Source organism: Myotis brandtii, unplaced genomic scaffold (assembly GCF_000412655.1).
Source record: "Myotis brandtii unplaced genomic scaffold, ASM41265v1 scaffold97, whole genome shotgun sequence".
In the NCBI taxonomy this organism is placed as follows: domain Eukaryota; kingdom Metazoa; phylum Chordata; class Mammalia; order Chiroptera; family Vespertilionidae; genus Myotis; species Myotis brandtii.
Genome location: NW_005372020.1, coordinates 1,042,020 through 1,057,559, shown reverse-complemented (window position 1 = coordinate 1,057,559; position 15,540 = coordinate 1,042,020). Strand labels below are relative to the sequence as shown.

The 15,540-nt window shown below is 56.8% G+C and overlaps 1 protein-coding gene across 1 annotated transcript in view; it reads left to right on the top strand.

Annotated features, from left to right (window-relative positions):
- The first annotated feature begins 42 nt into the window (after window positions 1–42).
- The window catches only part of DNAH10 (dynein, axonemal, heavy chain 10), a 65,258-nt gene continuing 49,760 nt past the window's right edge, over window positions 43–15,540 (top strand). The window contains exons 1-15 of the mRNA XM_005886314.2: window positions 43–262; window positions 2,365–2,448; window positions 4,526–4,602; window positions 5,093–5,201; window positions 5,806–5,921; window positions 6,082–6,298; window positions 7,600–7,757; window positions 8,415–8,645; window positions 9,659–9,849; window positions 10,514–10,712; window positions 11,478–11,672; window positions 13,073–13,249; window positions 13,574–13,699; window positions 14,373–14,548; window positions 15,039–15,190. Coding sequence (XP_005886376.1) covers window positions 43–262; window positions 2,365–2,448; window positions 4,526–4,602; window positions 5,093–5,201; window positions 5,806–5,921; window positions 6,082–6,298; window positions 7,600–7,757; window positions 8,415–8,645; window positions 9,659–9,849; window positions 10,514–10,712; window positions 11,478–11,672; window positions 13,073–13,249; window positions 13,574–13,699; window positions 14,373–14,548; window positions 15,039–15,190 — 2,428 coding nt within the window. The remainder of the gene's footprint in view (window positions 263–2,364; window positions 2,449–4,525; window positions 4,603–5,092; window positions 5,202–5,805; window positions 5,922–6,081; window positions 6,299–7,599; window positions 7,758–8,414; window positions 8,646–9,658; window positions 9,850–10,513; window positions 10,713–11,477; window positions 11,673–13,072; window positions 13,250–13,573; window positions 13,700–14,372; window positions 14,549–15,038; window positions 15,191–15,540) is intronic.

Genomic DNA, 15,540 nt, shown 5'->3' with positions numbered 1-15,540 from the left:
CAAGGAGGCCTGCCTGCTGGCCGCTGGGCTCCCTTCGCGGCTATGGACGACCTGCGGGTGCAGTGGATACGCGACCGCGTGTACACGGCCTTGGGCCTCACAGACCCCCAGCTCTTCGAGGAGCTGCTGGTCCGCGACGATGGCGAGGCCGAGGACCTCATCCTGCACTTCCTCAACCACACCAGCGAGGAGGAGGGCGCCGCCACGCTCTTCTTCTACCGGAAGGTGCTGCCCGAGGAGGTGGAGGTGGAGGTGGACGCCGGTGAGCCCGCTGCTCCCTCCCCCGGGCGGCTGCCCACCCAACCCCGACCTCTGCCTCCCTCGGGTGCCGGCCTTAGATGGTTGTGGTCCCCCACCCAGTGCGGGGACTGTCGGGGTCCCGGGGGAGCGGGGGGAGCTGCCCCTGCTCGCACAGCCCGCTGGGAAAGGAGCCCTTGAGTGCATAGTCGCGGCAAACGTTGATTCAGTGCTTCCTCCGCACCGGGTTCGGTTCCCCGGCTTATAACAGCTCACTCATGCTGGGAGGTGGGAGTATTGTTAACCCATTTTACAGATGAGCAAGCTGCGGCACAGAGAGGCCTAAATGACTCACCACGTAGGTCACCGAGGCAGTCAAGATTCAAGAATAGGAGCCACTGATCAGTGACAGGCCAGAGACCCGGCCGGGTGCTGGGGCGACACTTCCTCCTTCCTCTCCCTGATACTGGCAGGTGTGCCCTGGGCGGAAGAGCGGTCCTTGCTATCTTCCGAGGTTCCTGACATGCAATTGGAAAGTAATGTGCAGCCCTAACCGGTTTGGCTCAGTGGATAGAGCGTCAGCCTGCGGACTCAAAGTTCCCAGGTTCGATTCCGGTCAAGGTCATGTGCCTTAGTTGCGGGCACATCCCCAGCAGGGAGTATGCAGGAGGCAGCTGATCGATGTTTCTAACTCTCTATCCCTCTCCCTTCCTCTCTGTAAAAAAATCAATAAAATATATTAAAAAAAGAAATGTGCAAACGAGGTTTTAAAAAGGGCAGCCGATTTTATTTATTTATATATTTTAAAAAATATTTTTATTGATTTCAGAGAGGAAGAGGGAGTTAGAAACATCAGTGATGAGAGAGAATCATGGGTCAGCTGCCTCCTGCACACCCCACACTGGGGATCGAGCCCACAACCCAGGCCTGTGCCCTGACCGGGAATAGAACCGTGACCTCCTGGTTCATAGGTTGATGCTCAACCACTGAGCCATGCCGCACAGGCAATACACTTATTTTGCGTTGTAGAAAAAGCTAAAACCACAACATAACCACCATAACAAATTGCTAGCGGCACCCAGAGAGAGGAATCTATTCTTCCAGCCTTTCATTACTTTCTCCCAGGGAGACCTTTGGACTTGGATGTTACTTTGTAGCAGGACCTTGAATTTAGATTCTCATTATCACCAAGTGAAAATATGGACACAAAGATACACGAACAGGATCGACTGTTTAACATGGGCCAAATTTCAGTCACCCTGATTTTGTACTTAAAAATATATATATAGCAACACCCTAAGAAATGGACTCGACTTGCACTACGTGTGACCGCTGTTTTCGGTGCGGTGTATACTCACACGTGTAGCCCAGTGCCTCCTGGCTGGATGTCCCCCTTCTACATGGACCCAGATTACATTCTCACTTTAGAGGGTCCCCCGGTTAATTCCTGGGCCCTCCAAAGGCGCTTGGAAACCTCCTTGGGTGGTGGTCTGTTTCTGGGCTGCCTCTGACTCTCCCCCGCCCTCCCCCTCCTTTTGGTTCGTCTCCACTGTTGCCAGATCGGAGGATGCCAGTGCGCTCCCCGCTGGAGAATTTGCACGGCTTCCCTTTGCATCGCTTACGGCTGTCTCGCTACCTTGAATGTTTCTGTATGACCGTGTTGGTTCACAAACTGGCCCCGGTGCATGGAGAAGGGCAGCCGGATTGGTGACCGATGGGTTTACTGAGCCAGGCGGCTCCCATTGGAGGCTTGTTTGGGGCCCTGGCGCAACGGGGACCGCCAGGACCTTAGTTTACCGACAGGCCTCGGCGGGGATCAGTCGTGGTCCCCACCCACGTGATCTCAATCACACGCGGTCTCAGGCTGCGCCCTTGCAAAGGCCTCCCGCGCTGGGACGGTGGGCGGAACTTTCCATTCCAAGGGCAGGGGTGGGGGAGGGACCGCTTACTGCCCGGGGCCAGCTTCCGGATCAACTGGGGTCACTTCCGGTGGAGAACCCCTCCCATAGGCTCGGCTCTCCCGCCAGGTCCAGCTCCTCCGCTCCGAGGAGAGCTGCGATGCCAGGTGTGTCCGGCCGTGAGTCAGTGATGACTTATTCTTCTCTTTCCATTTCTCCGGCTGCGAAGAAGAGGTTTCGGCCTCGGAGGGGAATGAAGAGGAGGAAGAAGAGACCAAGTCTCAGAAGGTCGAGTCCATGGACAAAGTGTCAGGTGCGGGGTTCGGAGGGCGCTCCGCGGGCAGAACCGGGAGGGTCGTTGCCCCGACGGGACTCATTTCCGCTGTTGACCCTCGCGGCGCCGAGGCGTGTAGGACGCGGGAGGGAACCTGCGGGTTGACGGGCGGGCGCACTGTCAGTTTCCCTCCACGGCGGCTTCTGCAGGCCGCAGGCCCGAGGGGAGCTGTCCGCCGGGCCGAGCGCCCCCTGCAGGCTCCCGGGGGACCCCCCTGCTCCCCAGCGGCTGGTGGGTGGTGGTGGTCAGCCGTTGGCTTGGAGGCCATCCCTGCATTTCGGCCTCTAGTCACATGGCGTCCTCCCCGTGGGCCTGTGTCTGCATCTCCCTCTTTTCTCCTGTGGATGTAAGAAACGTCCAAACCTGCAGAGGGTTTTGTGTGTGTGTGTTTTTAAAAAATATGTTTTTACTGATTTTAAAGAGAGGAAAGGAGACGGAGAGAAACAGCCATCCGCTGCCTCCTGCACGCCCCCTACTGGGGCCCGAGGGCAGCGCAGGCCTGTGCCCTGGGAATCCAACTGGCGCCCAAGGTGCACAGGCTGGTGCGCAACCAACAGAGACACACCCTCCAGGGCTGGGGCTGCAGAGAAGTTTTATGGGTCTATTTGGGCCAAACTGGTGACATTTGCCTGGGAGCCGGGTCGCAGGGGCTCCTAAGAGTAAGTGGTTGCAGTTTCTTTTATGCATTTGAGACGAAGGGGGCACAGGAGGAGGACGACAGGGACGTGGGGGACAGACGGGGTTGGGTTGACAGGACAGTAGAGGTGGGGTGCTCCCTGAAGTGGGGGGGCTGTAGGAGGAGCCGTCTGACAGGAGGCGTTTCAAAGGCCTGTGAGCCTTGGATGGACCGGGCCTGCTCGCAGCAAAGCTGGGAAGTCCTGTGCCTGGGGCTGACCACGCGCCGTGACCTGCCCACTGGGAGGTTCTGACCAGGCCGCGTCGTCTAGATGACTTTTCTCTGCATCCCCCACAAGTTTCGAGTTTTGCAGTGAAAAAGGAGCACATGCTAATGTGTCAGCGGTGATTCTCGTCCTCGTGATAAAACTCCATTTTTCAAAGTAAAACACTGGGGAGTCACTCGTTGGACACAGTCGTAGAAGACACACACATGCACACACATATGCACACACACACATATGCACACACATATATGCACACACGTGCACACACACATATGCACACACGTGCACACACATGCTACATTTCTGATTGAGGCCCCATCCAAAATGCAGTACAACTCTCCCGACGAGAGTATGAGTTGAGGCCACGAGAGGGGCCATTTGTAAAAGACGCGAGTGCGGCCCTTTGATGCCAGGCCTGTGGCATGAAGTGTGCTCCTGGACAGCTTGCGCCTTTGGTCTCGCTGGGAGGGAACCCGGTTCTCTGAGTGGCTCCTCTTGTTCATCGGGTGACGTTTTGCAGCTAAGAGTGGGCATTCGAGAGCCAGTTCCATGTTTCAGTCCATGATGAGCACAGAGGATGACAACTGGGTCAGACAGCGATCGGAACCCAGGCTCATCAGGCTCCCCAAGGTACGCGCGCCTCTCGTCTCCTCGGGAGGCAATGGGAGTTCGGTGCCTTCCGAGGAGGCTGGGGGACCGACACAGGTCCTCCGAGGCCTGGAGATGACAGCCTTCTGTGGCGGTGGGAGTCCCCGAGACCCCCTGGGATCGCATGGTTTGCTGCATGACTCCCAGAACCCAGAAGAGCTTTTGTAGCCCCGGATAGAGTTTATCTCGGGGAAAGCAGGCAGATTCAAATCAACAAGGGAAATGGAGGCTGGGGCAGGGGCCAGCAGAGTGCAGGCCCGAGCTTCCCCCTGGCCCGCCCCGGGGGTGGGGACATGGACAGAGCTAATTCTCCCAGGGGCTGCCTGTGAGTGCAGGCCCGAGCTTCCCCCTGGCCCGCCCCGGGGATTCTCCCAGCGGCTGCCTCCGTGGGACAACAGGTGTGAAGTGTTGCAAATCGGGGAGGCTCACCTGAGCCTTGGTGTCCCGGGGGTCAGTCCCACAGGCAGGAAGTGCCCTCATGTCTCACTTTAGCTGCTCAATCCCAGCACCCTCAGAGGTCAAACTGCTACAGTGCGACCCAGGGCCCCAGGCAGACGGGCTGTCACCGTACATCACCGAGTTGGTAGAAGCTACCCTCAGGAGGGCAGACACTCGTGTCAGGTAGACGCTCCAAAAGCGGAGAGGTTCGCACCCAGGTGCACTCAGGGCCAGAGCCAAACACTTTGCAATGTGCAAGGTTTGGACATCGAGGCCTGCTGAGTTAACCCTTTCCCGTACAGGTCCCGGGGGCGCAGCTTAAAGCTGGCATGCAAGCATTTAGCCTGACCTCTGCTCAGGGAAATAACACTTAACTGCTGTGTGCATATGCCCCGCCCCCAACACGGAATTCAGTCTTGGTCTGTTGCAAAGCGTGGCCCAGAAAACTCTGTCAGGTTCAGGTCGTTTGTTTGTTTTTTAAACCGTGAGTGGCTCGTGCCTGAGGCGCAGCTGCATCTGTGCTGCCAGGAGTGAGAGCAGAGCTGGGCCTGGAGGGGACAGCGCAGCTGAGCTGGGGGTGAGGGGGGGGGGGGGGGGGGGGACGTATCTCCTGTGGCGGCGCTGCCCTGTTTCAGAGGACCGTCAAGCACATCGTGGACAAGACGCATCTCCACGTGCTCTGCACTCCTGTCCCCGAGGAGTTTCTGGCCCAGAACGTGGTGTTTTTCCTGAGAAATACAAAAGGTACCTTCCCGAGAGGGTGCACGATTGCGGGCGTGTGTGTCCGGCAAAGCACAGTGCACGTCTCCACAGATGGGGGAACGCACCGGGACCGAACCTTGAGAATTGTCGGCGTGTTTCCATGTTCCCTAGTTAGACCGAAATCTGACGTCCAGGTGCCATTCGAATGTCTGCCGTGCAGATTGGTCTCTGGTGGATGCCGTGATTCATATCCGGTCAGCCCCGGGCAGCACGGCAGACTGTCACCAGATGTGAACCCCAGGATTCAGAAGGGACTTTGCCAGTGGCCTGGGGAGGCATTGATGGGAGGCGGAGACCCGCAGAGCAGGGAGCCCAGCAGGTGTTTCTAGGAAACCCTAGCTGGTCCTCCTCTTTCCGGCTTCCGATGGGCTCCTCCGTGGAGGGCTCTGGCGCTGCGTGTCCCAGCCCGTGACCCCGTGCGTCAGTGGGTGTCTCAGCGTCCCGTGGGCCAGGGCAGCCGTGTGTACTCCCAGTCTGTGGCCATAACGCTCCTTTGTTGCCCCTTGGGCAGAGGGCGCTGGCCCCTGACCTGGGGGTGTGAGCCATTTGTCGACCCCGCAGCCCCCCTGCGCCCTCTCCCTTTCAGAGACGATCTCGGAGGCCAGCTACATGAAGGAAGCTATGGAGATCATGCCCGAGACGCTGGAGTACGGGATCCTAAATGCCAACATGCTTCACTTCCTCAGGGACATTATGTATCAGGTGAGTGTGGGCGGAGGCCGCCGGAGGCACTCCGCGAGCAGGCAGTCCTGGGCTCTGTCCTTCCATTTGTGCCTTCGATTCCAAGCCAGGGGCGTTCTGAGAGCACACGTCATTGACATGAGGTCGTATGGTGATTGGTTTCGTCAACTCGGCATTTCAGGTTTTCTTGCCGGCTTTGTCCTTCAATCAGCACAAGGAGGCGAGCGTGGCTCTGACACCTGGAGAAATGCAGGACTCTCTCGATACTGAAGCGGAACTCCTGAACGCGCACGGGGAGGCCGTGGAGTACCACAGCGTCCAGCTAATACGGGATGAGTTCTTAATGAACGTCCAGAAATTCGCAAATAATATTCAGAGAACAGTGCAGCAACTTGAAGGTAAGCTTTCATCTCTCCTCTTTAGTTAAGCGTGATGACTTTACTTGAAGAAGGCAATTTAAGAGTCCACAAGCTTTTTTGTTTTAACTTAGGATTCTTTTTTTTTTTTTTGAAATATGTTCTTACTGATTTCAGAGAGGAAAAAAGGAGAGAGAGATAGAAACATCAATGATGAGAGAGAATCATGGATCAGCTGCTTCCTGCACGCCCCCTACTGGGGATCGAGCCCACAACCCGGGCCTGTGCCCTGACCTCCTGGTTTATAGGTCGATGCTCAACCACTGAGCCCGCTGGCTGGGCGGTTCACTTTTTTTTCACTTTTTATAGAGAACATTTATGGGGGAGATTTTAGGGGAGGCCCCGGGGGAGGATTCGGTAGCGTACTCAGCAGCTTCCCAGGTGTGTCCTGCAGGGCTGTGGTCTCCACTGGGGGACTGGCGGCGCCAGGCGGGGCCACCGCTCACCGCACCTGGTCCTGAGGTCAGCCTTGGCGTCGCTTAACCTGGTTTTGCTGACTTTCTGGGCCTGGAGCTGAAATACAACTGAGGCCTAGATGTTCTCTCTAAGTGCCCATCTCACATGCCCATCCGTGTGCATTAGGGTTGGTTGGGTGGTGTGTATTCCGAGTTCCTGTCCCACAGATTCGGGCGTCCAGAGGACAGATCTGCACGCTCACCTGGTGAGCTCACCTGGCGAGCTCTGGGGCACCGACAGCGGGACTCTGCCCACAAGGAAAGCTCATACATGTTAGCTGTATTCTTCTGGTTGGTCAGTTTTTTTTAGAAATTGGCCCTTCTTTTTTTTTTTTTATCCTCACCTGAGGATATTTTTAAAATTTATTTTTAGAGAGAGTGGAAAGGAGTGGGAGGGACAGAGAGAAACACCAATTTGAGAGAGACACATCGATTGGTTGCCTCCTGCCTGCCCCGGACCAGGGATGGGAGCCTGCAACCCAGGGACACATCCTTGACTAGAATCCAACCTGGGACCCTTCAGTCCGCCAGCGGACGCTCTCTCCATTGAACCAAACCGGCTGGGGCTCAGTTTTGAAACGGAAGTTAGTAGGTTTTAAATTCAGGAACACCTTAAATAATGACATCAGTTTGATCGGGCTCACCCCGGGAACAATGCTACATTCTCTGAGATGTTCCAGCTACGCTCTAATGAAGTACAGGCGGGTCAGGGCAGGGGATGTGTCCCCTTACGCTGGCTGTGGGGACAAGAGCCAGCAGGTCCTCCAGAACATTATTGTCTGGAATCATTTCCCCCAGAGTGTTGACCGAGCACTTTGCTCCTCGCAGGAGAGATCAAGTTAGAAATGCCCAGCATCAGCGTGGAGGGCGAGGTGTCCGCCCTGGCTGCTGACCCGGAAATCGTCGAGAGCTTGGAGCAGTGTGTCATCAACTGGCTGGGCCAGATCACCGTGGCTGTGGAGGGCCAGCTGAAGAAGACGCCGCAGGTACCGCGGGCGGCGCTCAGAGAGCCCTGCACAGGCCACGCCGGCCTCCCTGAGGAAGAGCCGTGCGTCCGGGGTCCCAGTGGTCCAGCCTCTTTTCTCCCTGTTTTGGGGCCTCCTTAAAGGATGGAAGTAAACACCCGCCAAATAGTCGTGGGCTCTCTGATGTCAGTGCGTGGCCAGGTTGCTTCCTGGGTTGATGTAGGCGATGCTGTGTGTCAGTCAGGAGGGCTGGGCCACCCAGAACAGGACACACCACCCAGCGGGCTTCCGTAAGAAAGCATTTGTTGCCTCACATAACTGAAAAGTCCAGAGGCAGGCTGGCTTCAGGTATGGTTTGATCAAGGCCCTGGCTTTGTTTCTCTGGGCATCTCTCAGTTCCACCCTCCTCTCTGTGGGGGCTTCCTCTCAGGCTGGCTTCCTTCAGGGTAGCGGTTTGTAGCATGTCTGGCCCTGCATCCCCACATTGTCCAGAGAGAGACCACGTGGCTTTGTCTAGACTCCCAGGTGAAGTCCTGAGGTCCACTTGGATGACCCTCCTGGGTCACGTGTCCATCCCGACGTCCTCGTGCGGATCCGCCCTGTGTGGAGCATGGGGAGCAGCCCCACTGCCCCCTCCACATGGACGAGGACAGCAGCTGTGTGTCCGTGTGCCTCCAGGGTCATGGTCCTCTGGCCGAGATCGAGTTCTGGAGGGAAAGGAACGCGACTCTGAGCGCCCTCTACGAGCAGACCAAGCTCCCGATCGTCAGGAAGGTCCTGGAGGTGATCAAGGAGGCGGACTCCCTGCTCGTGGCCAACCTGCAGCCGGTCCTGACGGACCTCTTCAAGCTGCACATGGAGGCCTCGGACAACGTGCGCTTCCTCTCCACCGTGGAGCGCCACTTCAAGGTGCGCCCCGTTTCCTTGGTGACCGCGCGGCTCTTACACACCGCCTCGGGAGGCGCATAGGAGCTGTCGCTGTGCTGACCACGTGTAGGCGTGGGGCAGTGCACTGAATGCATCCACAGCGCTGGGTCCCCACCATCACTGTCCACGTCCCACACCGGCTCATGCCCAGCGTCAAGTCTGTGCCCTCAGCCAGCGGTGCTCCGCCGGGGCGCCTGCCGCAGGGGCTTTCCAAACGTGCAGTCCCTGACCTTTAGGGCACTCACCTCTTTTCCCAGGTCGCCCAGCAAAACATGACAGCGGCCGACAAAACAACAACCGTCTTTTTTTTTTGTCAGATCAGCAAGGAAGATAGTATATATTTTGGTGGCCACAGAACTTTTACAGTAGCTAGTTGATGTGCACCATGGGTGACAACGGCTAAACGCCGCTGCCTGGCCCTGACCAGTGTGGCTCAGCTGGCGAGGCCGTCAGCACGCTGGCTTTAGGTTATTCACGGTGTGTGCGTGCGTGTGCGTGTGTGATTGTATGTGAGTGTGTAATCTAGCCTCACCTTAAACGATAATGCCGATGCTGTCATGGGCCCGATAGGCCAGTTATCTGTGTTCTTCTGATGCACACTGAAATAAGTGTCTTTCTACAAGTGCCGAGTGCTGGCAAAATCACTTCACTTCCTGCCGGGGACACGGCTTGGAAAACACTGGCTGAGGTCACTTGTCGAGTAGCAGCTTCGATTCATCTGGTGGCACTCTTGCCACTAAATTCAGTGTATTTATCTGCATACGATACACGTGACACCCATATGTTACACACGTCCGTAAATTGCTTTGTTTGCTGTAATTACAAAGCTCCCCCACAGTCCATTCCGACCTATTCTAAACGCCTTCTGTTTGTCCAACTCATCCTCCATGGCAAGTGCCTGTGGGGCGAGTGGGCGCGGCCCGGCCTGCACACGGTGCTGGAGGAACGTCGGTGGCCCCGGGCTAAGCTGGCTTGCTCTGCTCTCTTCCGGTCAGAACATCACGCACGGGTCCAGCTTCCACGTGGTCCTGGAGACCATCCCCTCCATGATGAGCGCACTGCGGATGGTGTGGATCATCTCGCGGCACTACAACAAGGACGAGCGCATGATCCCCCTCATGGAGCGCATCGCCTGGGAGATCGCCGAGCGCGTCTGCAGGGTGGTGAACCTGCGCACCTTGTTCAAGTAAGACGCCGGCCGCTGCGTCCTCCGTGCTCTGTGTCCGCTCCCCGTGCTCGGCGTCGTGTTCCCAGGGCCCGTCCGGGCCGTGGCGGGGGCCAGCGCTTCATTCATTCTCATGGCCGAGGAATACTCCCTTAGGTGGCGATGTGGGTGATTTGTTCACTAGGACTTAGTTGCCCTTGGCGAGACCGAGGCACAGAGTCAGGAAATTCTGAGTTCCGGACCCCAGGCCCCTCAGGTGGAACAGCCTCTGAGGATCAAATGTTGGAGGAGACACAGGTCTTCCTTCACTTTCTTACAAAAGAAGCCTACGGCGGGGACACAGGCAGAGTCCTGGCCCTGTCATCTTGCTCCGATGTTGCAGCCCCGACCTCTGACTTCTGGCCGGGGACCCACGGCCACCGCCCCTTCCCGCTCAGACAGAGAGCTCCCGCGCAAGCCGCAGCCGTGCAGGCTGGGTGGGCGCTGCCTCAGCTCAGGGCCGCAGCGTGGCACTCCTGTCCCACCCTGGCCCTTGGGACAGAGCAGCCGCCCGCCCGGTAAGCTTTTGGAGAAAGAGGCCATGAGACGGGCGGCTCTGCTCCTCAGTTAGAACCCTCCCCGAGAAACCTGCTCCCCGGGGCCCCCGCGTCTCCGCCTTCCCTCCCATCTCGGTCTCTGATCACAGAGAAAACCGGGCGAATGCACAGCACAAAACCCTGGAGGCCAAGAACTCCCTCGACATGTGGAAGAAGGCCTACTTCGACACCAGGGCCAAGATCGAGGCCTCCGGGAGGGAGGCCCGCTGGGAGTTCGACCGAAAGCGGCTGTTTGAGAGGACGGACTACATGGCCACCATCTGCCAGGACCTCTACGACGTCCTGCAGGTAGGGAGGCTGGAGCGCGTTTCCTTTCCTTTTCTTTCTTTTATTAAAAAATATGTTTTTATTGATTTCAGAGAGGAAGGGAGAGGGAGAGAGAAGAAACACCAATGATGAGAGAGAAGTACCGATTGGCTGCCTCCTGCACGCCCCACACTGGGGACCGAGCCCACAACCCGGGCCTGTGCCCTGACCGGGAATTGAACCGTGATCTCCTGGTTCCTAGGTAGATGCTCCACCACTGGGCCACACCATTTGGGTATCAGGCTCCTTTAAAGCAACACACCTTCAGCCGTGAAGTCCTTGCGGCGTTGTTTGGGTCACACTGTGTCCAAGAAACAATGCCTGGGGATTGACCCTGCCCGACAGGGAGCAGTCCCGAGAGCTCACGGAGAACTCGTGGCCTAGGGGACAGCCGTGGCAAGGCTCGTGGCCAAGCCAGAGCCCAGCAGCTCCTGCCCAAGGGCAGCCGTCCTGGGAAATGCTGAGTGACCCCTGCAGGGCGCAGGGCCGCAGAGCTGCTCTGGGACGAGGCGTGGGACGAGGGAGGCGGGGGAGGGAGGGGCCCAGCACACAAGCTTTGTCGGCTGGTCAGGGCATCTGGCTCCTGTCCTGCATGCAGCGGGCCTGGTACCCATGGGCTCAGACGGGGGAGGTTCCGGTGGAACAGGGTCCTGGTCCTCAGACCAGGCTTGGTGCGCAGTCCATTTGTTGCGAGAACATTCGATGCGAAAGTGAAGGTGACCTCCTGGTCTTCTGTTGCTTGGGCAGGTGATGGAGGAATTTTATAACATATTTGGTCCAGAACTGAAGGCTGTGACGGGGGACCCCAAACGCATCGACGACGTCCTGTGCCGGGTGGACAACCTGGTCACCCCCATGGAGAGCCTGACCTTCGACCCTTTCTGCATCCAGTCCGCGCACTACTGGAAGTACGTGATGGACGACTTCAAGATCGAGGTTCTGGCAAGTAGCCCATCGCCGACCTGGGACATGGACGCCATATTCCCTTTTTCAGTTGTCAGGCGGCTTAGGTATCCGTTGAGTTTTGTACGTGTATTTTTTTTTTAATCACAAAGGTTAATAGCTGCTTTTTTGTAAAAAATGGAAACAACACAGAAGAGCGTCAGGTAAAAGTGAGCACTCGGTCTTCTTTGTCCCCACTTCTTCTCCCTGGATGGATTCGTTGAAATCGAGCCGGGCGCCGTGGCCTCGCTGCAGAGCCGGCCTGGGTGGGTGGAGAGGGATCCTCGTTTGCCCCTCCTCTTCCTGGTGCCTCCAAATGCTCAGCCTCCCATTGGTCTCCGAGGGGAGCAGATGGGCCCGTTGCCGGCTTTGGGCGAAATTCTCTCCTCCTGTGGTTACGTTCTCTGCTTCCAAAGTGTCCTCTGCTGCTGTGCCCTCGCCCAGGTCTTTGTCCGTATAAGTTAATATTTAAAAATGTCTCTTCCGTCATTGTGTGCTGGCTGAGGGAGGGCAGAAAACCACGCGCCATCCGCCGTCCCTGCCGCCCGCCAGCCTCCGCCGAAGCACCTTGGAGCCTTCGCAAGGCACTGATTTCTTTCTGCCTTTTTTTTTTCTTTTGCCACTTTGCTTCTGCAGGACAATTACGGTGGCATGAGGGATGTTTTCTTGACTTTTTTGTTGTTTTGTTTTGGCAGGTTATTGAGAAAGAAGCAAAAAATTTTATTGACGAGTCCTTTAAGACGCTTCGGTCGGCCGAAGCAGCATTTGACATGCTTCTGAACTTCAAGCACATCCGGTCACGGGAGGCCATCAACCGGCAAATGATGATGAAGTTTAACGACATTCTCGTGCAGTATTGTAAAGAGGTGAGTGACAAAACCTGCAGCTGCTGGAGTGTGAACAACCCAGCCACACTGTCTGTCTTTCCCCCCAAATTCAGAGCGACCGTGGCGCTTCCCCACGCCAGCGTGTCACGTAGTATAGGCAGCCACAGCGCAGCGGCTCTTTGCTGCTGGAGAATTGAGTGAGGATTATCCAGTGGGAAGTTACCCCTCGCGTAGCGGTGCGCCCTGCGTGCGTGCGTGCGTCCTCGCAGTAATCCCAGTGACGTAGTCACAGGCCTCTGGGCACGTCCAGAGCAGATGCAGGATTTCTAATGTCAGACGGAGGCACACAGTCTGTAGCTGGGAGGCAGTTTGGAGCACTGCATGTGTTCACAAGAGGAAAATACTGGGAAATACGTGAGAAAGCAGTAAATAGTAAGTTAAGCAGTAAACACGAGATTTTAGACTATTTCAGGGCGTCCCCGTGTTCACTTGTTTAGAGATGCATGTCTCCAGCTGCATGTTCTCGGCTACGCGGTGGGCTCTCGCTCACAGAGCGCGTGCGCTTCTTTCCAGATCGACATCGTCAATAAAATCTTCGTCCAGAACCACGAGAACCCGCCTCTGTACAAGAACCACCCCCCGGTGGCGGGCGCCATCTACTGGGAGCGCTCCCTGTTCTACCGCATCAAGCACACCATCCTGCGGTTCCAGGAGGTGCAGGAGATCCTGGACAGCGAGCGGGGCGAGGAGGTGCGCAGGGATTCCCGCGGCCTCCCTCTCCCCGATGCTCCTTTCTCCCGCTCCCTCTCTCCCCCTAAGAATCACTAAAAACACATTTTAAACCGTGAAAGCCGTGCTTAGTTCCTGGCTGCACCGAGTGCGGCTGCCGATGTCTGCTCGTCAGCCTGGGGCTCAGACCACCGCCCCCAGCAGGCCCTCCGGCATCGTGACATTCTGTCTGCTCCCTTTTGCAGAATGGGTAGACCATTTCTTTTAGAGAGAGAGAGAGAGAGAGAGAGAGAGAGGGGGGTTCATTTCCAAGGACCGAATGATAATGCTTGAATTCTGTGACAGGTAAAACAAAAGTACCTGGAGGTGGGCAGGACGATGAAGGACTACGAGGAACGGAAGTACGAGCTGTGGAGGGACACGACAGAGCAGCTGCTGCCGACGCTCATGAAGAAGAGTCTGCTCATGAAGGTGCGGTGCCATGTGAGGGGTGGGCATCGCTCTCCCGACCTCCACAAAGGCTGGGAGGAGAGGCGGGGACAGCACGTGTCACAGGCAGGAAACGCACCGGGATCGGCTTCACCCAGCCTCAGTTTCTCCATTTGTCAAAACGAGCTGGATCCAGTGGCACACAGTGTTCGTGGAACCGTGTAGGGAACAGCTGGCCATGGACCACGTTAAACCTGCCGGGAGATGCGCTTCTCGGGATTCGTCCTGTCCTTTCTCTTTGGGGCTGGCACGTAGCAAGTCTCAGTACCTGCCTTCTGGCCGCGAGGAGGGGCCGGGCCTGGCGGGCTGAGGTCTTTGGTGCCTGAAGTCCTGAAGGAGGACCTCGGTGAGTGACGAGGGCCGGGGCCTGCAAGGCCGCCGCTCCTCACTCCAGCCCACGGTCTCACAGCATCAGCTTCTCCACGTTTCCGAGGGGGGAGAGAATTATGGAATTTTAGATGCAGTTGCCCAAGTTTCGAGTTGGGTGGCTAAATGGAATTTATTAAAACTCTGTTCACCAAATAAAATCGTGTAGTCATGCTGGTTCCAGCCAGCTCCCTGCCCGTCTGTCAAGTCCACGCGTCGCTCGGGTGGTGTTGATCTGACCGCTTCCCGACGGTCCTCCCGTGCTGACGGCAGGCACGTCTCTCCACAGATTACTGCCAACCCCGAGGATGCCGCCGAGAGCTCCGACAGGGGCATCATGTTTGCAATCAATTTCCCGTTCGCTCTCAGGGAGATTATTAACGAAACCAAGTACCTGGAGCAGCTGGGATTTCCTGTCCCCGAATTAGCAAGGAACGTGGCCCTCCAGGAGGACAAATTTCTCAGGTACCACGCGTCTCCAGGCGGCAGGGAGGCTCTGGTCTCGGGCTGCCCCCACCCTGGAATCACGCAGAGCCCCTGCCCCAGAGCTTGCATTTTGTGGATCTTACAATGACCAATATTTACCAGTAGAAATGAAAACAAAGCAGTGTCCAAAATCCGTTTTTACTCATTTATCTAAAAATAACCATTTCATGTGAACATAAATAACATTGTGGTCCAAAATCCGTTTTTACTCATTTATCTAAAAATAACAACCATTTCATGTGAACATAAATAACATTGTAAATGAGAAGTAACCAAAATGTTCCAAAGAGAAAGAAAGTTAGTGGGAAGAGGGGCATCGTTTTGCGATTCTGCAAATCTCTCCATCAGAGTTTCAGGCCGGTTCCCGGTCTCTTGTGACCATCGGTAAGGCAGGGCATGACTCTGCTCATGGCTTTTCGCGCCCCTTGCCCTCGCCTCCCGTGCCCGTCTCTGTCTCTCCGGCTCGCAGGTACACGGAGGGCATCCAGCACATGCTGGACCACTACCACATGCTGGTCAGGACGCTGAACGACGCCGAGTCTTCCCTGCTCGACGACCACTCGCAGGAGCTGCTCCGCGTGTTCCGGTCTGGATTCAAGAGGCTGAACTGGAACTCGCTAGGTGACGCCTCCCGCCTGCTGCCGTGTGGCGTTCCGCTTTGGGTGGGATCTGGTTTCTGGATGCGGACACATGTGGGCGCGGGCCCGTGGGGAGTATTACTTCATCTCGGGGCCTCAGTTGGGAGTGGGGAGGAGGTGGGTGCTGTTTGCACATTCCGCTGACCCACAGGTCTCTCCTCCAGCAACAGGGACCGCTTCACTTTCTAAAATTAACATTTCCATTTTGAAATGATGATGCGCTCGGGGAGATCCTGTGTTCCCTCACCTGGTCCCCCGAGCGCTAACTTCTCACTCATCGCAGCCAGGACACAGGCTGTCCCCACCCACAGGGCTCCCCGCGTGCCCCCTGAA